At 42.1% G+C, this 27283-nt stretch overlaps 1 protein-coding gene across 1 annotated transcript in view; it reads right to left on the bottom strand.

Moving 5' to 3' along the window:
• The window catches only part of DOCK2 (dedicator of cytokinesis 2), a 417766-nt gene that overhangs the window by 233404 nt on the left and 157079 nt on the right, over nt 1-27283 (bottom strand). Inside the window, exon 27 of the mRNA XM_068534609.1 lies at nt 5531-5626. Coding sequence (XP_068390710.1) covers nt 5531-5626 — 96 coding nt within the window. The remainder of the gene's footprint in view (nt 1-5530; nt 5627-27283) is intronic.

The raw sequence follows: 27283 nt of genomic DNA, 5'->3' as shown, positions 1-27283 counted from the left end.
CAGTTTAATTGCTAGCATATTCTCTTTGTAATGTGAACATAAAATCATGGTGCATCTTACATTTGATAAAATACGACTGTAGCACATAGAAGCCATTCCCTGGTAAAAATGCAAGCTCTCAGATTACTGGCTTTTTCCATTACGTGTCTGCTGGGACACCACTACCTTCTTAAAGGAACCAAAAATATGTGAAAGGGAATATTGGTTTTACAAGAGTGTTTGGATTGGGCCAAAAAAACACCAATAACTTCAGTCAATACATAATATTTGCAAGAATCTTGCATACATCACTGTTTTCCAATCTTATGCTTATGACAGACATCACTAATCAATTCAGCACTTCTTTCCACCGAGCCAAGATGTAGCCCCGGAATCTTTCTCAACACAGTGCAACAGGCAGCCATTGAGAACCCGCCAGAGTTGGCACATAAAGTGAAATCTATTTTCTGTCCCTGACTCAGGACCTTGGGAGGCAGGGAAAGAGAATGGGCATTGGCCAAATTAGAAAACTTACATACATGACAAAGATCTCAAAAATGATACAGTTCATTACACAGAAGAAACCAAGGTCTAGAGTGTGGAAACTTTCGCCAGCTCTCCCTTATCCAAAATGTCCTTTACCAAACCATGCTGCCTTTCTCATCATCAGAGTCAAAAATCCTTCGTCATTTAAGTAAACAAACATTTATCTGATAGATTAGACTCTGGCAAAGAAAGGAAGAGAGGGCAGCAGTCATGTAAAAAGTTTTTTGCTTTTTGTTTTTGTAAACTTTCCTTCTGCTCATTTGTCACCACCAACACTTCATTGTTCAGGCAGACGATCTACAGAAAAAATCAGGAATGGCTATTTCCAGCAAATGATAATTACAATGTGCTATGCACAAGAATCAATCCATCCTAGCCCTATGGTACCTGTAATTTTAATATATTTTATCACAACATTTCTACTCCTACAAATAAGAAAAAAAGTCACTATTTAATCCCACATAATGACACGAGAACAACCAGCCCTACATACCCAATCGGGCCTTCTCTGGATTTCAGAAGAACTAGACATGTCTGGTGTTTGCCGTAAATATTGACTGTTTAATATTCCAGAGTAATGAAACTAACCAATAAAAATCATATCTGGAAAATTAAAAGTGATGGTTGGAATGGGGATCTCTCCTCCTTGCCAGATTTCAATTTGAGATGAAATTGGGGCCTTCAGCACTAAGACAGGGACCCCTGACCTCTGAGTAATTACTTTCCAACATCATTTTCTTTAATTTAGATGAGCTAGTTCTAGTCTAAGAATTGCTGGAAAGGCCCATTTTATGAAAATGAAGCCAAATCTTAGGAAAGACCTGTTTGTTTCTTCCTTCTAGTTCAGGAACATCCCTGCTCCTAGTGAGGCATGCTTGTTACATACCTCTAGTACTCCCCACTCAGCACTCTTATCATTGTAATTACAGCAGCAAACCCAAGAGTCATTGAGACTAAGGACACAGCTTGCAACTGAGAACGTCTGCAAGGCTCCTGGAATCAGCCCAGGGGGCAGGGAAAGTCTGAGCAGGCAATTCCTTACACTTCTCCCACACTCCCTGAGATGTGGGTTCCCGGTATTTAGAAAAAGTGTTCCTTGAAGAAGGAAAAGCAATCTAAACTGAGGGAAAAGCATGTACAAAAATATGAAGGTATGGTACAGCACCACATTTTCAGGGAGTATTTCACTCATTCATTCGCTCAACAAGCATTTATTGAGTATCCACAGTAAGCCAGGCACCCTCTGGGTGATAAGGATAGACGAATGAGTAAATGTGATCCCTGCCCTCAAGGGGGTCCACAGAATGTAGGGGGCATGAGCACAAAAATCAGAAAATCACCTTGCAAGGGACTACGTGTGGCAAGCCTGATGACTGATCGTGTACAGGGACTCTGAAAGCAAACTGGGGAGCCAGGTGGGGAGGCACTGAGGTCAGATGTGCTGAAAACGGCAGGACTTAGCAGGTGGTTGGAAGCAGCAGTGGGCGAGTGAGAGGAAGGGGTCAAGGGCAGCTCCTCAGTTCTAGGATGTCAGTACCGTAAGCTGAGATCGTGAACGCAGGGAGTGTGGAGTAGGCTCCAGGGGGCTGGTGATGCGTTGGGTTTGGGATACAGTGAGTTTGAGGTACTTCAGAGGCATCCCATTGGAGGTCATGGTTTTCTTGTGGGCACAGACCCACGTCTAACTCAATTCTGAGCCTTTGCGCTGAGTATATAAAAGTTTCTCAGAAAATACTGAATGAATAAACACATGAATATTACGTAGAAGAAACACATATGCAAATGCTTCTCATGTAGTATTACATTTAATTCTCACAGCAACTCTACGAGGAAGGTCTGTTATTACCCCCATTTTACAGATAGGTCTAAGCCTTATGGTACAAGAGAGAAGCTATATATGTCAAGTTCACAGATAAAAATGACTTAAAAAAGAGGCAGAGCACATGGAAAGATGCTCAACATCATTAGTCATCAGGGAAATGCAAATTAAAACCACAATGAGATGCCACTAGAATTGTTATGAATCCACTAGAATTGTTATAATCCAAAAGACCGACAATACCAAGTGTTGGTGAGGATGTAGATAAACACAGAACACTCATACACTGTTGGTGGGAAAGTAAAATGGTACAAACACAGTGGAAAACAGTTTGGCAGCTTCCTCTAAAGTTAGACATACACTTCCCATAGGCCCAAGCAATTCCACTCCTACGTTTCTACCCAAGAGAAATTAGAATATGTTCACACAAAATGTGCATGTGAATGTTCATAGCAGCATTATTCATAACGGCCAAAAATCGGAAACAATTCAAGTACCTACCAACTGAAAATGAATAAACAAAATGCGATATATTCATACAGCGTAATACTATCCAGCAATTAAAAGGAATTAAGTACTGAAACATCCTAAAATATGGATGAACCTCAAAAACATTATGCTACAGAAAAAAGCCAGCTACAAAGGGCCTCAAATTGTCTGATTTCCCTTACACGAAACCTCCAGAAAAGGCAAATCTATAGAGACAGGAAGTAGATTAGTGGCTGCTGACCTAGCTGGGGTGGGGCTGGAGGGGTAGGAGTGGGACGGAGAGGGACTGCAGACAGAACTTCTGGAGGCGAAAAAAGTGCTCTAAACTGAATCTTGGCTATGGTTGCACACTGTATACATTATAAAAACTCATCGAACTGAATGCTTATTATGGTTAAATTTTAAAGTATTTAAATTATATCTCAATGAAACTGTTAAAAAAAAAAAAAGAAGATGAGACAGCCGTGTGATTTAGAAGAGATGGGGAGACCTCAACTGGTCGGTGAGATTCGGAGAGCTTTAAAAGGGAGTGTATTTGTGCTGGACCTTGAAGACTAGATAGGATTTCAACAGATTAAGATGGCACATAAAGGAATTCCAGACAAAGAAAGCAGCATGAAAGTGAAAGAGTGCCAGGCATGTTTAGGCAATATGCAGACATCCATTTTGGCTGGATATTTGGAGAAAAGTAGATGAAAAGGCTATAAATTTTGGTTATGGCCAGATCACAGAAGCTACGAATGGCCAGACTAGTGCATTTACGCCTTAATTTGGTAGACAGTGGGGAGCCGCTGAACATTCTGGAGTAGGGGAGTTTCCTGGCAAAGATGAACAGGCCAGCAGTGAGCAGTGTGCAGTGGAAGGGCCAGCAACCAGGACAGAGCATCAGATAAAAGTCTCAGTGCGAAAGAGGGCCAAACTATGCTCACCTGACTATGTCGATAACGCAAAGGGACAGAGAGACACACTGTACCAGAGAGAAAGGAAGATAATAATAATAGACACCAGTTATTTGGCGCTTTCTATGATCCAGGCACTGTTTTAAAGAATCACTGCTCTGAAGGAGAGACAGGGCGTGAAGAGCCTGCTATAGATGGAATGAGCCAAATGGATGGATGACCATCTTTAGGTCTGGCTCCAAAGAGAAGGAATAAACATTAGGGAGGTCATAAAGTGTTTATTTAAGGTGCATTATGGGAACTGCAGATATGGAAGATTATAACTGAATAAGAAATGGTGATGCTTTTAAGGTGGAAGGACAGTAAGACAAACAACAGAGAATGATTTACATGGCTCTCTGCATCAGTCAGGCAGGAGTACCCAGCACTGCTGGTGCCCTCTGAGGACGTCACCACTCCTTTAAATGTACATAATATACAGTAAGGAACCATACACTGACATGAGGAGACAGAACCAAATGGGTATAAAGAAGATGGTTACACCTGGCTGCTTCTAGCGATCAAATCCTTGCCAAGCTACTGTTAGAATAAACACTCAGCATGTTAAGTTCTGTAACCATGAAGCAGGACTATAGTTATTGACATCAACATCCCCAAACCAGCTCATACTGTACCAGTTTAAAGCAGACATCCCAAACTGGCTTTCTGAGAGCTGAACCCAGCTGTTTGAGGATCATAAAATGTTTATAAATATTTTTTAGTTAGCTGCCAACACTTAAACATCAGGAAATCTCACATAAAGTATGGGGATTTTTAGCTTCTCTCGAGAAGTTGGGAGTTCTAGCATCTGTACGGCTAATCCCACATGGTGTCGGTCAATCAAAGTTGGGTAGTACTTGTCTTCATTAAACTTTAGAGTCCCTGCCTGGTACACTTCATTCTTTCCTTCACTCATTCAGTCACTCATTCTTTCATTCATTCGTTCAACAAGTATTTATCAAGTACTTACTATATGCCAGGTACTGCTGTAGGGTCCAGAGATACAAACAAACAAAATAGACAAAAATCCTTTCAGTCTGGAGCTCATATTCTTACAAGGAGAGCCAGCCAATAAACAAATAAATAAAGGAATATATATCTATATCTATCTACATATCTGTATACTCTATAGATATCTATATCTGTATCTATCTGTATAGCTATATAAATTATATAGCTATACAGATAGATATAGATATATATCTCACTCATATGGTGATAAGTACTAAGAAACATGAAGGAGAAGGGCGTAGAAATTGAAAGAGGATGGAGGGGTGTGCGGTATTATAGACAGGGCAGTCAGGGCAGGGAAGCCTCTCTGATTAGATGGCACCTAAGCCAAGATCTGATTAACAGGAGGGCACAAGCCCTCAGACCTGAGGGAGAGAGAAGCCAAGCAGAGATGGAAAACCACCAGTGAGTTTAAGCAAAGGAGTGACATGGTTGGACATGCCTTACTTACAAAAGGCTTCTCTCTGGTGAGAGAACCTTCCACCATTCATAGATGAGGAAGTTGAGGCTCAGAGAGGCGCAACTCATCTGGTACACTCATCCTGGTAGACAAGTTCTAAGTCTAATTTTATTTCAGCAACTTGAGTTAACTCTCATGTTCTCCCAACCCACGCAGGAAAAATCTGACCCATATAGTCCAAAACAAAGCAACGATTGGTGCTGAGTGTTTGACGAGACCTGGTGTTCCGGAAAATTCACTCCTTGACCCCAGTTTGAAATGCTTGACAAGAGGAAAAGATCTACTCACAATCAGAATGTGATCCCGCCCCATCGTGATGACTGTCCGGTTCACCGTGCGAAGAAGCTGGACCATGATTTCCTGGATGTGGTGGTAGGTGAAGGCCTGTAACACAATCAGAGACATCTGTGTGACAACCAGGACACTGTATCTGCACATCTATCCCACAGGACATACAACAGTTGTCAAACATGGTGATCACCAAGATCACCGCCACCACTACCGTCAGCATCCACATCAGCACCATCATCATCGTACTCACTGTCGTCATCATGTCTCCATCGCCATCACCACCCGGCTTTGGGCACCAGGAACTTCACTAACCACCTTAAATATAAATCAGTGATTAAGAGCTTAAGCTCTGGAATCAGAAACTTATGGTTCAGAATAGTAACTCTGTCAAGAATTATTGTATTATATTGGCTGAGTTACCTAACTTCTCTGAACCTTGGTTTCTTCATCTGTGTAACAGGATCTAACCTGGAATAAGGAGGGGATTTGATGCAGGAAATTGTCTATACAGGTGATGAAAGAGCTGAGACACCAAAGAAGGTAACTTAGGGATTAGCAACAGCAGGCGCCCACTGTCATCCCTAGGCTGCAGAGACAAATACAAGGAGGCAGTGTTTCTGGAGCCCGGGACTGGGGTTATGTGATGGTAACTGTAATATGGGAGAGCTTTGTGCAGTGGACACTGCATTATCCACATTGGAGGAAATCCACAATGAGCCAGGTTGTAACATTTATAGGGTTCTGTCCACTTTAAATACAAGTCCCTGAACCTTGGGTAGGACTTACCGATGCTTTTTGAGCATTTTTGGGGGTAGGCAAGGGTTTCATGCATGTTTACCTACACCCTCAGATCCTTTTACCGGCATAGACTTAAGGCACAGATTTTCATTGATGCATACCTGGGAGAGTGGTCATGGCCAAGAGGAAGGGCCTTGGGATTATAAATTCAGTAGCTCTGTGTCTGAGTTCCAGCTCTGCCCTTGCCAGCTATGTGACCTCACTTATCATCCTAACCTTTCTGAGCTTCAACTTCCTTATCTCTAAACTGGAAGGTTCTCTCTCCAGTCTTTCAAGGTTGACGTGAACATAAAAGTGACACATGCCATGGTGGAAAAATACACTCGCCTAATTCCACTGCAGGAGAATCTGTAGGTCTGAGATAGATCCTGGACATCTGTGATTTCTGAATTTTATGTACGTTATTCTGATGGCTGAGAACCATGACACAACACAGTAAAGCTCTAGAAATGAAGGCTTGTATCTGGGAACATCCTGTGACTCCAGCACCTAACCAGACCCTGACATCAAGAAAGTGATAAATAAATGGTGGCTGAAAAAGCAGATGACCACTCACTCATTTATAAGTACCTTATTAATCTTTGCTGCATTCAACTTAACTGTGGTCTGTCTCTTGATGTAACGAATGAATGGAAAATAGATTCATAGTTGGGGGAGGGAGAATGAGGTAACAAAAGAAGATGTGCTTATTAAAAAATTCCCTCCCCTCCCAGTGTGCTTTCCGTGACTACTGGCGCCCAAAGACGAATAACCCAGAGCTTGCTTTCTCTCTCTGCCCCAGACTCACTTCTTCTGTATGTTGGCTAATCTCCGATTCCCCAGCCCTGTGGAGCTCACCAGAAGAACCTTTGCCACCAGAGCTTCCATCAGAGCATATATTTTACAGAAACAATTTCTCATACTCCATTAAATCCATCCAGACCTCAATCTCTTGCTAGGTTTGAGCTCACCCTCCACCATCCAGCCTTTCCCCACATCTGGCATTTCCTCCTGATGCTCAGTAGCGGGCAAGAGAAAATCGCCCTTTACTTCTTGGCTGCAGGTGAACTTCTCTCCTGACTTCCATCCCGTTTGTTTCTTCAAGCCTTTTTATTGACTTACAATCTCGTATTTCTTGCATTATATGAGCGTGATGCTTATGGTAATAACAACAATAGCTAACTTTCTGTGAGTTCTTACTAAACGCCTGGCACCTCACTAAACATTTTACTTCCTCTCACAACAAGATTGACGCTGTTATGATCGCCATTGTTCGGATGAGGAAACTGAAGCCAGAGAGGTTAAGTAATTTGTCCAGGGTCACACAGCCAGAAAGTCAGGGAAAAGAATTCAAACCCAGAAGTCTGGTCCAGAGCCTGCTCCTCACCTAAACCCCACCCAGGCTGACTGGAACATGAACACAGATCTCTGGTTGTTACTTTGGAACCTCATTAGCCTCTTTCCATATGTCAAGATAGATAGGTACCCTGCCTTCAATTCAGCCAACTTCCAACTGCCTTCAGTGACTTCTGATCTTTTCTTTCCCTTTTAGAAAATCTTCAGTGCTTTTTTTCATTACTCCTTTATCTTCTCTTCGTTCCTTTGCAATTTCATCAACCTAAGCCCACTGCAAATTTATATGATAGTTTCCATTTCATGTTATTTTTTTTTTCAGGATTACATCTCTTCCTTTACCAATAGGGATAATAAAACCCTTTTCTCTTGCCCTCCTGCCCGCTGCTTCTTTTAAATAGTCATTTCTTCTTAGTCCAAAGAGTAGCAATTAGACTGCTTGGGAAGTTTGGTATTTAAAAGTCGAAAACTGACAAATTCAATTCATTTCACCCTGAAAGCTCCCAATAAGGGAGGCTGTGTAGCGGAGTGTTCTGGGATCAGACAGATTTGAGTTTGAATCTCAATTCTGCTTATTTGAGCTGGGTGACCTTGAGCAAATTACCTTTCCTCTCTGAGTTTCAGCTTCTTTATTTATAAAATGTGGCAAACAGTAGAAACCTCAAAGTACCGGTTTGAGGAATAAATAAAGTACTGCAGGGAAAGCCCTCGATACTAAGGGTTGGCGCGTAGTAAGCCTTCAGTAAGTGGTGGCTGCAACTCACGTTCCCCTAGGTCTGCAGCAGCATTCCGGCCAGGCTTGCAGATTCCCATCACGTAGCAGAGAGTGCAGGACAAGGCAATGCATAATCTAAACTCTGGATGATATCGAAATGTCGTCCAAAGAATGTATAGCATATATGCAAATGGAAAACTTTCAAGATGATAAACCTGTGCAAAGCAGTAAAAATGCAGCCACAAATCACCCGCCGTTAATTGATCCACTGCCAGGCAAGTGGAGGGAACCTCCAGGAAGGTGTCTTCCGGGCTCGACTAAACAGTGGCTTATAATTGAAATGACAAAGTCAGTCTTCCTGTAATGGCCCTGGCAAAGAAATTAATCCATCCAACCTAAACATGCTGCAAATTGTAGTGACTTTTTAAATAATCATAGGCTGTGAGATCTGGAAGGAACTTGGAGTCCTTTCTTTAAATGAAATCTTATCCGTAAACCTACTACATAACATAGTGAAAGGAGAACTTGAAGTGGGTGGGGCAACCCCTGTCTTCCTAGCTCACCCTAGACCTGAAACCAGCCCAAGGACTTTGTAGGATGAGATTCAAAACTACTGCTTTCCTACAGTATTTCCAGAATTGTAAAAGAGCATACCATATATGAGACGATTTAAAGTAACAACACACAGACACAGCATTTCCTAACTTTGAATCAAATTATGTGAAAGGTATCTCCTTCTTTCAGTTTTTTCTTTAACCCTTTTGATAACACCAAGTAGAAAAAAATCTCTCTTTGGCGCTAATATGTTTTTAATACCCCTTTAGTTCATGCAAGACTCCTTTTTTAACAAAGAGGAAAGTCCTCAGGTTAGAGCAGACAGTACGCAACAGCATCTAGTTAGAACTTAATAAAATTGTTTCATTTTTATTGTGTTTATTTTTAAAGTTATATTTATGGCAAGTGTTTAGGAAAAAGATCCAAAACTTGGAAATAAAGCAAAAACGAGGATGCATGGTTTTTATTTTATTTTATTTTATTTTTTGAGCCTACTATTTTATTTGATTTTATATTTTTGAATTTTTGAATTTTATTTTATTTATTTTTTTATACAGCAGGTTCTTATTAGTCATCCATTTTATACACATCAGTGTATACATGTCAATCCCAATCTCCCAATTCATCACACCACCACTGCCCCCGTCACTTTCCCCACTTGGCGTCCATACGTTTGTTCTCTACATCTGTGTCTTAATTTCTGCCCTGCAAACCGGTTCATCTGTACCATTTTTCTAGGTTCCACATATATGAGTTAATGTGCGATATTTGTTTTTCTCTTTCTGACTGACTTCACTCTGTATGACAGTCTCTAGATTCACCCACGTCTCTACAAACGACCCAATTTCGTTCCTTTTTATGGCTAAGTAATGTTACATTGTACCTATGTACCACACCTTCTTTATCCATTCGTCTGTCGATGGGCATTTAGGTTGCTTCCATGACCTGGCTATTGTAAATAGAGCTGCAATGAACTTTGGGGTGCATGTGCCTCTTTGAATTATGATTTTCTCAGGGTATATGCCCAGTAGTGGGATTGCTGGGTCATATGGTAATTCTATTTTTAGTTTTTTAAGGAACGTCCATACTGTTCTCCATAGTGGCTGTATCAATTTACATTCCCACCAGCAGCGCAAGAGGGTTCCCTTTTCTCCACACCCTCTCCAGCATTTGTTGTTTGTAGATTTTCTGATGATGCCCATTCTAACTGGTGTGAGGTGATACCTCGCTGCAGTTTTGATTTGCATTTCTCTAATAGTCAGTGATGTTGAGCAGCTTTTCATGTGCTTCTTGGCCATCTGTATGTCCTCTTTGGAGAAATGTCTATTTTGGTCTTCTGCTCATTTTTTGATCGGGTTGTTTGTTTTTTTTATATTGAGCTACATGAGCTGTTTATATATTTTGGAAAATAATCCTCATGGTTTTTAAATAGAGCATTTCTGATAAGCCCATACTGGGGGAGAGGAGAAAGGTCCTCTTACCCTCTCAGGAAATGTATCTGTATTTGATTAACCATCTACAACTGATTAGAAACCAGAAATATCATAGCTATATAAAGATGGAGGTTAACTTGTAGAAAAATGACCAAATGTGATTTTTGTTTTGTTTTGTTTTTTTGCTGGTTCTCTAAAGGTTCTACTGATCTGTAGAATTTTGTCTTACATGTAAGGACAATTTTCTATAAGCATCTCTTCTCTCCCACAAAAAAATCAAGAACTCTAAATAACTTTTGAATCAGCTCTTTCATTGTTCAGCTTGTTCCCTAGTTTATCAAATAAAACTCTGATACATGCTCACTATCTAATTGTATAAGATGATATTTTTAACCATTTGAGGGCTCTACGTTATACAAGTGATGCTGACTACTTAATGGCAGTGATATAAATTTCTTTATTTTTATCAAAGTTACAAATGTATGTAGTTTAAAAACATTCTCCAAGGTTCATTAAAAAAACAAAACAACAAAACAGCAGTGCCTCACCTTCTCCTCGCCAGGGGAACTTCTTTACTTCTTTTAGCTGATGTAGTTGTTATTTTGGTATTTGTGACCATGTTGCCAGTAACACACTTGCATTACTTCTTTTTTAAGCAAATGCTTTCCTCTTTCTGGTATTATCTGTAAACTCTCCACCATATAAGACAAGGATTTCACTGTTGTTCCCCCCTCTGCCCCATTAGGCCCTGGCATCCTTCCCATTTCTCCTTCTTCCCATATAGCTATACTGTAATTTTGGTTTGATCAATAGTTGATGTTTAAAATGTTTTGTAAACTATGACCAATTCCCATTTCTTGTACAACTTTTCATTTCCCAAAATGAAAAAAGCAATTTTGGGGAAAAAAAAATCAGATATTCCTTTTAGTTCTTTGGATGATCGTTTTTAAAACTATCTTTTCCCTAATTCATGATTGCCTCTTCTCCTATTTTTCAAAATTCTCTCTGCCTATCTTTAAGTTTGCTTTGCCTCACGGAGTCACTGTTTTCCTCCACGTTACTCGTCTTCTGTTTGCCTGTTTTGCACTCTTTCTTGTTAAGAGTCCTTCCTTAGTTCTCTGTAACCGGTGGTGGTAGGTCACATTTCAGTGCGGGTGACTCAAAGGCTGTTTGCCAACTCTGGGCATATGAGTAGAGCTTGTGGTCTGGGAGCTTCACTGCAGGGTGATCTGGTTGGGACAGTTAGTAGGAGAGGTTCAAGTATCAGTATACACAAGTTTTTCTTCTGGATCGGTCTGGGCTGGTCGGATTACACAGATGAGAATTCTCTGATTTCTCTTGTCTGAAGGGTTAAGACCTGGCTGCCAGCATTCCAGGAGCTGAGTGGGAGGAAAGTGCTGGAGCCTTCAGCTTCCAGGACGCATACTCTGATTAAAAGCTTGTTTTGAGTATGGCATTGCTGCCTTCGATTTTGCCTGGTGTATGCTACTCCAGATGCCCGCTGTTTTATCCTCTTTTATAGACTAAACCTCCAGTGACCCAGCTGCATGGAGTCAGGCTGCTTCTTACACAGACTCGCAACTGATCCTACTTGTTTGAACTCCTCTCCTTCATCCCACCTCCGGCGGCACCCGGTACTACCATTTCCTGAAACTTTGGGGGAATCTTTGCTTTAGATTGGAAGAGTTTTCAGCTTTCCCCGCTGCTGGCTTATGAATCACCCTTCTTGGGTCTGCTGCGTCATTTATTACTTTTCCACTTGATATCTACCTTCCTTTTAAAAAGACTCCCTTTAATATTTTTCATTAGGTTTTTAACAGGGAGCAAAATATATAACTATGTTTCATCTACCATCTTTTCAGGGATTTCTACGCTAAAATTTCACGTTTAAGTGTTTATAAGTGAGCTGATTTAGTCAGAAATATTAAAAGTACATGGGATAATGGTTAAATAACAAAAAATGAGACTGTGCAATACAAATGTCTGAGGCTTTGAAAAGAGTTCTAACGCAGCTCCTAATTTTACAGAAAGAAAAGCTTCCATTTTTTTTTTTGGAGGGGGGTGCGATAGCATAAGGTCATGTGACCAGTGACAAGTCGTGTCATCAGAGCTAGAATGAAAAATCAGTTCTACTGAGCAAGGTCCAGCCGACTGTTCCCTCTGCTCCAGCATGCGAACAGTCTTGGGCCTTGTGTTCACGCCAAGGACAATCCCAGCTTCTCTTTTCAGTATTAAGATGAAGAATACCAGGTCACAGCTACAGAGTTAAATCCAAAGACCTTCTCTGTTCGTTTAACAAAAGAGAAATAATGCATATTCTGACCATAACATCTATGGCCACTACTATTTTTCTCTGCTCTGTGTTCCTATATAAGAAGTCTTTTCAACCTCTTTCTGATCTTGAAGGCACCACAAACACTCACCTAGAAAGAAAATATCCTAAATTCCAAAAGAGAGTACCAGCCATCACCTAAAGCAGAGTCGCCCTCTCTCTTTCTTTGGCTCCTGGAGGTGATGTGGTTTTCTCATGAGTTCTGGGTTTCATGCTAGTTTATTTCCTCCCGTGTGAACTGGTTTCCATCCTGAAAGACTTGACTTCACTGCACAACAGCTCATTGTGTGAAGCAAGCGACAGAGGCAGCTGCTGACTCAAGAGAAGTGGGAGTCGGGGTCAGTGAAGTCGGGTGGGGGGGCTTTGCTGTACCCCATCATCTCTGCCTCTCCTACCCACTGGACCCCGCCCCCCCCGCCCCCCCCACTTCCCAGGTAGGACTTGGCCAATGCCTTCATGTGGTCATGAGTGCCTGCACCGTGGGTTAGCTTCCTCTAGAAGGGGAGAGTTTGAGTTGGTGGTAGAGGGAGATAATAAAGGAAAAGAAGACGTGGGTTCTCATTCTCACGCTGCTGTTACCTGACAATCTTGAGGTCATCCTATAAGCTAGGAGCTGTGCATGTAGACTTGACATCTGTGATCTCATTTAGTTTTTTTAAAAAAATCCAGTGAAGCCCCAGATGTGAAATATGAGGGTTAAGAGAAGCTTAGTCACTTGCCCAGGAATTATCCACTCACTGGGGGCCAAGCCTGAACCCAAGCTCAGCTCTGTCTAATTCCACGCTCCTTCCCTGATACAAAGTGCGGTGGTGCTGGGAGGTGGGAGATGCTTCAGGCCCTCCAAAACCTCTCTGGCAATCATTCTCAGGGTTACAAAAATACAGAGTCTCTCCTCGCACAGAGGTTATGGAGCTACCACTAATTATGCTCCTTTCTTGTGTTGGTCAACCTTACATCTCTGAGCCTCAGTTTCCTCATCTGTACACAGGCATAATCGCACCCACAGTATCAGAATTATCTTGAGAATCTCATGATTCTCTGCAGGTATTTCTAACACTGATCGCTAATATTTTTTGAGCTTTTACTACATGTTGTGCATATATTACCTTAAGGAATTCTGCAAGCCCCTCCCTATGAAATGCAGGAAATACTTCTATTATCCCAGATTTACAGATGAGGAAATAAGACTCTGGCTGTGGTCACACACCATGTAAATGCTGATCCAAGCTCCAGCCCAGGCCTGCCTGACTCCAGAGTCCAGGCTTGTAACTGCCACTGCCTCCATCTTTTAGGATCACAGAAATGAATGGATGCGGCAGCACTCTGTAGATGATAAATCATTCAGCAAATTTGTCCAAAGTAAATAATAACACAAACATTTGTGTGCACAGCTGTTTATAGCATACTGTATTGCTTATAATATCCAAATGTAGCAAGCAAGATAAATGTCCCCAAATCAGGGATCCTCTTACATAAATGATGGCTTATCCACACAGTGGAGTAGGAGAGCATAGATATTCCTTGATCTGGAAAGATATCCTTAATATATCAGTAAAAGGAGACTACAGAGCACCACATGTGATAGAAGCCCATTTACGTTTTTGAAAAATATTTTCTATGTCCTAAAGGTCTGGAAAAATGAATAGGAAATCATTACACAGGGAGAAGAGGGAGAGATGTGAGGTTAAAGGGATAATTTACTTGCTATGGTTTGTTGGACATTTTCACAGCAATCATGTATAGTAACAAAGAAAACAGAACTACTGCCCAATTGGAACGAAATGAAAGTCAGTCTACACACCTAAGGAATCATATTACAGAGGACTGAGAGGATACCTGTGAGGGACTGCGGTGTGCTGCAGGCAGCCCTGTGTTCAGAGGCGAGGGTGCTTCCCCCCCCCCCCCCACCCCGAGAGCTCCCACCCTGTGCCAGCGTGGCCATGCAGTCTCAGCGCTCACACGCTGGAGGGCTGTTGTCAACGTTACCGAGCGGACAGAGAAGAACTACAAAGTCACGTGGGTTAACGCTTTTGTAGAAGGCGCAACTATGAAATATTTTATTCCAGTTATCAGATGCTTTTAACTTCCATTTCCTGGCAGGTGAAAAAAAAATCTACTTAAAGCAACCAGAAAAAGAAAAAAAAAAAAATGACAAAACCATCACCTCCCACAGAAAAATCCCATTGTGCCTAGAGAGAAATGTTGCTTTTATTCAGATCCTGCAAGTTGCTCTGTGGGGCTTTTATTAAAATACACTGAAATCCCCAACCTACAGCCTAGAGTGGAAAAAATGAACCTCCCAAGGTCTATGAGTCCAACATCTTAATGCTGATGAATGGAGGCCGGTGGGAGCCGTTTGTGAAGATGTACCTTGGAGATGCTCCACTTTTGGGTTTTGCTCTTCAAAACAGGCGGAATCTACGGGGATTGTGTAAGGAGAAACGGATAAAGAACACAACTAACATCTGTTGAATTCATACTCTGTGCCAGGCAATGGGCTATGTGCTTTGTATTTATTATCTCACCACATCTTGACCAAAACCCTGGGAATAAGTATCACCCTATTTTAAGATGTAAAATAAGATCCATTCTAGTCGAATTATTGTTACTGTTCAGTATATACCGAGCACTTAATATATGCCAGATACTATTATAAGTTCTTTACACGAATATCTCAGCTAATTCACAGAATAATCTTACCAATCTACTACACTGGTTCTCCACATGTTACAGATGAGAAAATTCAGAGGTTTATGAGACTTGTCCAAAGTCACAGAACTGTAGGTGACAGAACTGGATTTGAATCCATGTCCTCTTGGTTGCAAGGCTCCTGTGTTGTATACATGGCTATTTACAGCAATTTTGTATTGTTTGTAATAGCTAAATGTAACAAGGAAGATAAATTTGCAAATGGCCCACCAGAAGTGGGCACCTTTAAGGTCTCCACTGTAGAAACGGGGTCTGTGAACTATTTATAATATTTTTTAAAAATTAACAGAAATTGTACAGTAAGTCGTGTTCAGTGTTATTACATTGGCTTAGGGCAATGTCAAAATTCCTTGTTTGAATGAGAATAAGATAAACTCCAGATAGGAACGCTGTTTAACTCTGCTGGTTTAGAAAGTTCAGAAGGCGCTTATGTATTACCCTTTTTTTAATGAGTAAATAAATTATCTAATGTTTAATACATTTTGCTTGTTCAGGAGACAATGTATTTTATGCCTCCATCAGAATATGGTAAGGAGTGGTGGAAAAAACCCTGGTGGTGAAGATCTTTGCTCCTATTTATCCAGAAAGTCATTCAAATATGGTTCCATCCCTCCATGTCCTGATTACGCAGAGAGCCTCCTCCCTCCACTCCTGCTCTCCTCTCTCCACTCCTGCTCTCCTCTCTCTCTCCCCTTCCACTGGCAGTCTGGCATTTCTCTTCTGTTTCCTTCTGCTTTATGCCTCTGCTTTGTCACCAGCCTTCACCCACCATCCTGGGATGGCTTTAGCCACAGGCAGAGAAGGTACCTATTCGGACCAGAATGATTCTCCCCCACCCCAAATATACCTCCAACTAGTTGTTGATATTTGAGGTTCCATGAATAAAATGTCATTCTTTGACTGAAGGCTAATTCTCTCCTGTTAAAATGAGGCCCCGAATGAGAGCATTAGAATACTAGACTACAAGCTCCTCTGAGGTAAAAGTCATAACATATCCACTCCTACCTGACCCCCCTTCACGGTTGAACAAATGGATTGTGAATCACCTGTGAGATCCTCGAGGACAGAGATTAGGTCTGCGTCATTATTTTAGGTTCAACACCTGGCACAAATATCTGACACACAAGAAGTAATCACCACATTTTTATTAAGGGGATGTAGATTTCACTTAATTAATTAATTAGAAAAGCGAATACGAGACGTCAGATAATTGTTGTAGAGAGTAAGGAGAGAGTCTTAGGTAAGGGGATGAAATCAGCATGTCGAATCTAGAAGCTTCTGGGCGTGGACTTCCTCAACTGTATGGGCCACACAGCTTGACCCTACACAAATGACTCAGGGGTTCTTAGGCAAGCTGAGAGCAGAATCAAAATACGTACACAATCTTCTAACCTCCTTCCCACGGTGAAAATGTCCCTAATCCTCCAGACAAAGAATATAGATACCAGACAGCTCATCTGGCGGTGACTGATCTAGTTTCCTCAGCAGGGTCTCCCCAGATCAAAACTCTACTGTCCTCTTTATTTAATGGACTCTCTCCCCCCACAGATCCCTCCCGAATCAGGCAGGCCCAAAACTGAGTTCAGAAACAGGGCTCATGAAACATCCCAGGATCCTGTGTCTCAGCCAGAATTCAGAGCCCGCGCTCACTGACAAGTCTTAAAGATCAATTAGGCCAGAAATGTTAGAAAAATTACCACCAACAGGAGACTTTAAAATCCTACCCTTGAACCTCTGTTGCTTTGCCTGGAGGGGATGGAGGAAGTAGGCCAAACTTAAATGCAAGAGAATTAGCCGGAAAAGAGCAATAAATCTGAGGAATGAATGTGCATCCTCTGATCTACATGTGCAGTTACACAGACATCAATGTTGTGTTTTCAGTTAAGATTGGATAGAATTAAAACTCTCCCTGGAAACTCATCTCTAAAAGGAACGAGCCATACAAAACTTGTGCCGCTCTCCATGGTGCTGATAAAATCCTTCCTCCTCGAACAAAGGCATTTTCCTCATCTGGAGAAGGTGGAGTTCAATCTCTCTCCCCTTCCCTCTCTCGCTTTCTCTCTCCCCTCACTGACCCCCAGAGCATGTGCGTGTGTCTGTTTTAATGTTCATAAAGCATGCGTGATTTTCTTCACTGTTCCCAAATTGTAATGGTGATTTCAAATAGTTTTAAAGTTCTATCACACAGCTAATATTTACTTTCATCCCCAGTCAACCCTTTTCAGAAAGTTTAGGTTGTGTGCTTCCTCCTCCCTCACTATCTCTCTCTGATCACTATATATCTACAATAAATTTGAAAGAGGAAGAACTAGTTTATTCTTCTGATTTACTCCAAAATTTCCAATTTGATCTACGGTTTCTGGTGGCCTTCTGGAAAAGAAGAAGGCCATCTATTTCCTGGTCTCCGTAATATACTCAGTGCCCTCCACTTTAATCCCTGGCTCTGATCCTTCCCTGACCAGCGGCAAGCAGGGAAGTCGTCCTTCTGAGTATTCAGTCCCTTTTTATTCTCAGCGAGTGAGGGTCTAGCATAATTCATTAGTATAACCAATTCATCTTGAACAAAATGCAAGTGTTCAGTCCTAGAAGTACACTGAGTTTCTTTCTGATAAGTGTGTAGCATCTAAAAGTAGTCTTCCACTCCCAATGCTCCTAGTTCTGGGGTGATTTTAATCTTCCCATAATCACAATGTCATCACGAGGCAGAGTTCACCTCACCTTAGCCTTGGACTGCAGTCAGCTCCTTCAAGGGGTTGTCTTTTGTGTCTGGTGTAGTTTTGCTTCTCCCAGGTCCTAACCCAGTCACCCTTGGTCAGCTCATTCTTCCCACAGAGAGGAACCTGAATGCCTTTAAGAGCAGGTTTTTACCTGTGTCTGAGATGCCCTTCTACCCCTGGGCACCTGCCAATCAGGTGACTCAGCAGTCAAAAAACCCAGCTCAATCATCACCTTTGGGAAGCCTTTTCTCACTCAATCACTCTAAACTCCCACTTCACCCCAGGCAGAATTAGTCGTTGTTCTTTTTGGGTGCCCACAAGACCTTATTCATACTTCCCAAAACTAAGGGACCACATATTTCAATTTTGAATGACCAAAAGTGCAGTATCTGCTTGACACAGAGTAAGCTCAAAGTACATGAATAAATATATAAAATGAATGTGTCAGTAAACAGAAGGATGGTTGGACAGATGGATGGAAGGATGAATGGATGGATGAATGATGTTGCCTAAATTTACATCTTATCAATACAGAGTTTGACGCAAAGTATCAGATGTGTTATCTATTCTCAGAGAACAAAGATGCTGACAATTTCTTTCCTTCTTTTTCTTATACGAAGGCACCATCTCCTCTTCTTCTTTCACTTTTTACCCTATAACCAAGAGGATGTGGTGTTGCAGCTTGTCTTTCAGAATAGGTTTCAGGCAGATAAATATTTAGTCTTCTAGGGGTCGTTTGGAAGTTTGGAAGATTATAACTACTCCTCTCCAACCTTCCCTGAATCGTGTCATTCCTTGCCCCCAGATATAAAAACATCTCTTCTGCTCCCTAAAGACTGACTCTACTCACAGAAAAAAAAATACTCCCCTTTCCGCGGAGGTTGCTTTCAAACTCTGCTTATGAGGTTTCTAGTGCCTCTCCATAAGGTTCTTTGAGGCACAGCTGCCTTATTACCTACTCACAGCTACAGTGATGCTTGTCAAGCCAGAGGGGGACATAAAAAATACCAGCTTTGCCTGCATTTTTACATTTCTGATCCCTCACAAAAATGTACAGGAAAAATTATAATGGCTAACAAAATCAACTATCCCTTTATCCATTCAGTATACTTCTAAATTGCACAGAGTAGTTATTTAAAGTCATTATTTATTGCACAAATATTACCAGGAACAAAAGTGACATAATATACCCATAATCCAGCCCTGAAACATATCTAACTTCTTCTGTGATGCCTTCAAGCTCTCATGCCTGAGAAATCTCTCTGCAGCTTGCAGACAATTTGTGTTCTGCTTTTTCCAGTTAACATGGCATAGCATCTTTATTAATATACTTAATGGCCAAGGGAAGTCTGTTTTTACTTACCCCTTGAGGAGGTGTAGGGGAAACGTTTAGATTTAGACAGATTGAATTCTGACTCTGCTGCTAATTTGCTGTTTGCTCATCAGTAACAGGGGCAGGATGACGGCTTACAAGATTATGGTAAGAGTTGATTTCTGTATATAAGGTCCTTGACAAAGCATCTGGCTTATAGCAAACATTCATTTATGGGTGACTCACAAATAACAGTAATACTTTTAAAACATTAATCTATCATGAATTAGAAAATAAAGTATGCATGAGTAATTAAGATAAGACATGAGATTGAATTCAAATAAATTCAACCTTTGGGCAAGATCCCCAGAACACTGAGAGTCTGTATTCATTCACCTGAAATTAAGAGATACTTAGGTAGAAAAGCTTGAAAATAACTGAAATCCACCATCACTCTTTCACAGATATACTTGAGTGACCTGCCTCAGATCACACAGACTGTCAGAACTAGAGCTGGAAACAGAACTCACATGGTCTCAAAAACTGTTGCAGGTTCTGATATCAAATATCACCTCCCTGTCACCACCACCTCAACCAATGCAGCACGGAAAGCAGACATCATTAATGAATTAATCAAATACTTTTTGAGGGATTAATTCAGGGCAAGAGGGAAGGAGAGAAGAAACACATATTGAGTATCAACATGGTGGCCATGGCTAACAAAATATGAAGCTGAGGCTCAGGGAGGACATACAACTTCCCCAAGATCACACAGCTAGCTAGTGGTGAAGCTGGGATTTGAATCCACGGTCTATGTGTCTCCAAAGTTCATAACCTTTCAACTAGAATTTAACTCAATGAAAACCAACAGGTATTTCTGACTGCACAGTCTGTACCAGGTGCTATGTTAGGATATGGCAGTGAACAATACAGATGCAGTCCCTGCATCCGTCAGGCTTAAAAGACACTTCAAAGGCGAGCAAAATGTGATGAGAGTCAGGTAAGGTGAAGTACCTACCATCTCTGTAAACTATTCATGTAATATGGACAAGTAAATATGAGCCTCTACCCTCTGTCCAGAGTTCAGTTACACTATAGGTTAAACATGCTCAAACAGGCTGGCCTGGAAATTTGACCACCATTATTTGTCTGCATTATTGCTGTGGGAAAATGCATGCTAAATTCTAAACTGATATGTAACAACTTTGGGAGCACAACAATACTCAAAGTTAGTACCTGCTTTTTATTTGAGGTTTTAATGCAACAGCAGCAGATTTACCTTTCTCATTAGGTTCTTCTGAGTATAAAAAACAAAATTAGTGCCAGCATGTATTTCTAGAAAGTAGACTAACTGAAGATAGGAGGATCAATCAAACCACAAAGATTAATTATTGAGTATCTTCTCGGAATTGGGCACTACGCCCAGGCAATGTAGAAATATAGAAAAAAATATAAGACCGAATCAGCCCTATCCATGGAGAGTCTGTAAACCAGCTATGGGACACCCACATAAGAGCACTTCCAGTAAATGGTAGTGTATGTCAAAATTCTAGAAGACTGGGGTAAATACATGTCTTCGAAATGGGCTGGGGGGTCAGAGATAAGGAGAATTAACCCAGGCTTCAAAATAGCTCTGATCTGGATATTCAGAGTTCATGGTGGCAGTAGGAGGAGTGTTAACCATGGAGAAAGGTACAGGGCAAGTGTGTCCCCCAAAATGAACAGACCATTGAGGCCATGGACTGGAGCTAGGAGTACTGGGAAAGAGGTCTCAGAGGTAGTTGTAAATGAGGGAGCATTTTGTCTTAATCACCTTTGCCACCCCCCCCCCCGGCCCCATGCCTAGAACGGTGCCTGACAAACAGTAGGTGCTCAGTTAATGTTTAGTGAGGTGGAAAGACATCACCTTCATTGAAAAGAGAAATAACAAAAAAAGTGCTAGGCCTGCTTCAACATACTGAAGTCCATACTGACAGTCCAATATGACAATAACAAACATAACACCGCACACAATTAAGTGCTAAATTCTATGATAAGCCGGAAGTTGTCAGCATGCAGGAGGGAAAGTGACTAAGGTAGGGCAAAAAGAATCGGGGATGATTTCTTAATGCGAGGGGAATTGGGTTGGGCCTATCAGGAAGGGCAAGGCTTGGCTTTCAGGAGTCACAGCTGAGATACTTACAAGGCTGAGACAGAAACAAATGCATGGGGACAGACACTTAGGAAACAACAGGAAGTGGTGGGACTGTGGTCTTCAGTAAATAATTTGGCAATCCAATCAAAACACATCTGTGGGCTAGATTCAGCCTGTGAACCACCAACTGGAGGCCCTCAGGACAAGAAGAAGGAAGAAAAAAAATGCTTCTCAGATGGAGGAAACAGGTAAATGACCAAGAGAGAGCAAGGAGCAGGAAGGCTTAGTGGGAGAGGGAGAGGGGCCTCCCCAGAACCCAGAATGCCACTGCAAGCAGCAGGAAATGTGGTTGCAGAGAAAAGCTAAGTTGAGTTTGTATTCCAGGTAAAGGAAAAGATAATAAATAAAGAGTGAAAGACAACTTCAGCATGCTATGTTGCTTGGAGAAATTGTGCTGGAATTAAACATTGTCTTTTCTAATCTTGGCTGCTAAATCAACTGTGTTTATCTCTAAGACTAATATTACCTAAAATTGCCCTGACAAAAATGTCCATTCTAGAACTCTTGGGTGGTTTTCTGGAAACTTCCCTAGTGCAGTCATGGTTGCTGCCCCCAGATTGCCTGTGACAGCTGGGGCTCTACAGACAGAGCTGTGGATCAAAAGCATCTTCAAAAACGGAGCACTTCTCTCCTCACTTAACACATTTTACTTAAGGATTTACATTTATACCAGTTGAGCAAATCAAAGTTATAGTTCCCTCAGTAACTGTAACCTGGACCAAATATAGCTATATTTTTCTGCTGCTGAGCGGGCTTTTAACTCATGCCTCCCAACTGTGAACAGGAGATTTGATTCAAACATTATGCAAGAAATGTTTTTTTTGGAAAACAAGTGGCTGGTCCGGTGAAGGTTTAGTGTAAATGACTGTTCCTTTCAATTCGTGTTTCTATGCAAGGGTTCCCTACAGACACTGATCTTCACAGCATCCTCCATAGTCTTGTGGACAGGGGTGAATGGAAAGGTACCTTCTCCACTCTTGCAAGCTGCCAGCTTGCCCATTCATGGGTCAGAGTCTAGCTTTGCCATCGCAGGCTGCTGGTGTTGACTGAAGCCTCCATACAGAGCCAGGACTGAGGTGAGAGGGTAAGGTGATCAAGGCACTTGCCCAGGAGGCAAAATTTCAGGACTGTCAAAAAGCTCATTAATCAAGACAAATAAAATTTAACGCTACATTTTAAAAAAATATATAAGTTAATGCAAAAAATGCATGACGAACAAAATCTTAAAAGTACTGATTTTTAAAAATATTGCACTGAAGTATTCTTTTCCTTGATTACTGAATTTCTGGGGCCCACTTATACTTTGCCCCCACCCCCAGGCAACTGCCTCACTTGCCTGACCCTCGTCCTGGCCCTGGGAAGCAGTCGGGAGGGAGTGCAGAGAGGACATAGTGGACTTGGCTGCAGGCAAACTCTTTTAAACTTTGGTCATGGCAAATAGAGGAATACTGAAGAACACCTTCAGAAGCATTTCTAGCTGGTGCTGATGGAGCAGAAGGTGTTGGATTATTAATTTCATTGGGAGGAGTTCTCGTCAACCATCAACAAAAACTGTCTTCTAATTGTCCAGGTGACTCGCCTGAGAATAAACGACCCAAAGACCATCCGGTAAGTTATGCCAAACCACCCACTTACCAAGCCTGCCAAACAAAGATCAGGTGACATTCATGTCTCCCAAACGCTGGCCTAGGAATGACCACATGAACAGGGTTGTCAAATAGCCCAAGTGAATGCTGTAGCCTGCGAGGTCCTCGAGACCAGGAAAGGCTGCAATACTCCATGTTCCCAGCCCCCAGAGCCTAGCCCTGGGTTAGTGCACGCTGATGTCGGCTCAGTCAAGTAATTACACAATTGCTCATTTAGGAGGAGGTTCCAATCACCTCCAGACAGACTGAGGCAGTTAACAGAGTGGAATCCTCTACTAAGGCCAGTCATTTGTCTGTGGGTTTTGTTGTCTTGACTGAAAAAGCAGAGAAAACTCCTTATCTATCAGCAGCCTTTCACACTGGAACAGGTGTACTTCGGGGAACTGCTCGCCCTCAAAATGCATTCTTTGGAAGTGAGCAATCCTTCCTGAAATACTTCAAAAATAAGCTTAATTTAAAAAAACAAAAAAGTTAGACCTACAGAAAAGTTACAAGAACAGTACAGAAAATTCCTATGCATCCTTCATTCAGCTTCCCTTAGTGTTAACATCCTAATGTTAGCATAATCAGAGCACAGCTATCAAAGCAGGACATTTGTATCAGTTCAATACTATTAACTAAATGACAGACCTTATTCTAATTTTGCCAACTTTCCTCCTAACGTCCGTTTTCTGGTTCATGACCTAATTCGGAATCCCACTTTGAATTTAGTTGCCATGTTTCCTAAGTCCCCCCCAGTCTGTGACAGTGCCTCGGTATTTCCTCGTCTTTCATGACCTCAAGTTTTGAAGAGTACTCATCTGTTATTTTGTAGAACATCCCTCAGTTGGGGATTGCTGAATGTCTTCTCATTATTAGACTGAGGTGGTGCATTTTTGGCAGGCTTCCCCAAAAGAATAGTGTTGTGTCCTTCTCAGTAACTTTCTCAGGAGGCAGATGATGCTGATTTGTGCCCTTCCTGGTGATGGTCCCTTTTTCATCACTTGGTTAAGGTGGTGTCTGTCAGGTTTCTCCACTGTAAAGTTACTATCTTTCCTTGTGTCATTGATAAGTGGACACTTTGGGAGGATACTTCGAGACTATGCAAATATCCTGTTTCTCATCATACTTTTGCCCATCACGTTCAGTATCCGTTGGTGGTTCTTCCTGTAACAATGATAACTGAGGTGTTTGCCTAATCGAAAATGAGCTTTTTATTATCTTTAAACCCTATGTAAGGCCCAAAGGCCCAAAGCTACTGAGGTGAAAGATAAGAATCTCCCTGTCAAATGTGCCTTTCCCACAGCTGTAGGGATCAGACATCTAGTTTAGGCACAGCACATCCACGGCACTGGAGTCTTCAGCCCCAACCTTCACTTATGCAGGAATCTGGGCTCTCGTTCTCACTGGCCCACGTGAGTCTTCAAAATTCTCCACACTACTAGGAAAGAAGCCATTGCCGATCAATAAGAATTGTCATGGGAAATGAAACAAATTTCTTTATCTCTGCTCTAGGTTGGGGGTTTAGTCTGTCTTTAAATTGCTACATCCCTGTAGCATCTCCTCACTGCCCAGTCTCATGAGAACCTTTAGAAGCAGCAGATCCAGGGTCGCTGGGGAGAACGGGAAGTGCACAGGCAGCTCCCCTGTGCCTGTGGGTTTTTCTCATTTGGGGCAATTCCTTTGAGTCCCAGACAGTGGTATGCTGGTAAATGTTTATCAACCGTCTCTCCAGGAAGGGAAAAAATACAAGTCTGGATATTAAGTGTTTGTCAATTTTCTGGTAAGAGTATTTCCTTCATGGTTGATTTCAAGCTACCAATGTGACATCACTGAACACAACTGGGAAGAAACGGGCTGCAGCAGAGCATTAAATATTAATATCTATAATATTAAATATCTGTATGTATTTCTACCATACAGACACAACAATGTAATAACCTCAAGCACACAGATAAGAATAAAATATAGTAAGATAGATAATTAGGAAGTGATACTTTTGAGTATGTATTTATTACCTTTGATTTCAATATAGTTTATTAGTTATAGACATCTATATAAAATTTTAATAATGGCTGTTATATAACAAATAACTCACAAAATCCCTAAAAATTTAAAACTTGGTCCTCATGAGTGGGGATGAGCCAGCCCCGGCAGACCACCCCATTATACAGCGGTTATCCTGAGCCCCGAGTACTGGAATAACCCAAAGCAGCCCCTGAAACAGCAGGATGACACTTTTCTCCAGTCCCAGGAAACCTTATGAGGTCCAGATGCCCTGCAGGCGATGGCATTGCTCCAGCAGCAGTATCTGCTGCTTCTTGGCAAGCCTCCCATGACGCCTTGTGAGGGCTCCAAAGCATCTGGCTGCCGCCAGGGGTAATGGGGTACCGAGTCCTCCCCAGGCTCAGAACCTGTTTGCCATTCTCCCAGGAGACCACTTGGCCCTTAACTGTTCTTAAAATAATTACAGGGATGTTTGAGCAGCAGCCTGGAACTGTGGAAGGAGCATAGGAGGGAAAGGGAATAGTGAAGGAAGAGGCAAAACCACATGTATCGGGTACGGATTATATGCCAAGTACAAGGCTGCGTGCTTTCACAGATGTTCTTGTTCACTATAATCCTGACACACCCAGAGCAAGAACAACCACCTGTTTACCAAGAGATTACCTGACTTCCCAAGGTTCCCCAGCTAATAAGGAGCAGAGCTAGGACGCACCCCAGCTCTGCTCACCCCTATAGCTCTAGCATGTAGGGTAGTACACACGGTGCTGTCTACGTATTTGTGGGATGGATACATGAATGTAGCCTAACTCCAAAGCTTGTGCTCTTACCTCCACCAGGGAAATAATGCTGGTAAAGTGCTCTTACATGGCAGAGTATAAATGAAGTAATGGAAGGCACTGCGGTGTGTGAAAGGCTGACTTCAGAGTGAGATGAGGTGATTCCCTCCAGGCTCTGCCTTTTACTAATTCTCTGACCTTAGTTAGGGATGTCACCAAGTCTCTCTCTGAGGCTTGGCTTCCTCACCAGTAAAATGGGGCTAATAAAGCTAATCTTGCCATGTGGTGGCCGGAAACAAACGACTGTGATGTATGAGAAAGCACTCTGCAGGCTAAAAGGTGCCAGGAGAGAAAGTGTCCTGTACGTCACTGTCCATGACATCGGAACGTCATTCCATTGGCCTAGGAAGGGCACGTCTAACACCATGGTTGCAGGGGAGGAGCAACGGGTAAAAGAAATGGCCCTGGACACAGCAGAAGGTACAGGGTTCTCATCTATTTCACCTTTAGGTTTAGGACTTAACTGGCTGTCCTCTGTTTGGAATGCACCACAGACGAAAGAATTTCAGCAAGCCTTGTCCGCCTACCTTTCACATGATATACGAGGGAGCAGATAGGTTAGAAGAAAACCCTGCTGTTTTGTATTGATTCTGGAAACTAAATGATAATGCAAAGGGGCAGCATCAGTCTCTCCTCAAGCCTGTATCACGCAGGCTGCCTGGGATTCTCAGAGAGCCTAGAATTTCAGAGGTAGACACCCAAGCACAGACTGGCAGGGTCTGCTTCTATCACACACGGTAGGCCAGGGGTGGCGCTAGACTGAGAACACCCTCTAAGCACTCTCTGTGCACGCCTCAGTCCCTTCCCCACCCATGGGGACCCTAACAGAACGGAAGATGCTAATGGCCTTTTGCAGTCAGTGTCTACTCCTCTGTAAGGAAGAGACGTGAGGGTGAGTGTATGTGTTTGTGTGTTTTAAAATACACGCACCCAAACTCACACATGTGTATTCAACACAGTAGGCAAATCGCCCATAGCAGATAAGGGAAGTAGGGGAATGGAAGCAGGAGACAGGGATAAAGGTAAGAAACACACACACACACACACACACACACACACACACACACACACACAAACACATGAAACAAGAGAGGGCCTTGCACAGACCAGTGAGGATAAAGTGTCATAAACTGAATGTGATTAATTCAACCCCTGCACCTGACACCCAAGGAAGACCAAAAGAGT

The sequence above is a fragment of the Eschrichtius robustus genome, chromosome 2, assembly GCF_028021215.1.
Source record: "Eschrichtius robustus isolate mEscRob2 chromosome 2, mEscRob2.pri, whole genome shotgun sequence".
NCBI lineage: Eukaryota > Metazoa > Chordata > Mammalia > Artiodactyla > Eschrichtiidae > Eschrichtius > Eschrichtius robustus.
The sequence above is the reverse complement of the archived record's forward strand: the minus strand, read 5'-3'. Positions and strand labels throughout refer to the sequence as shown.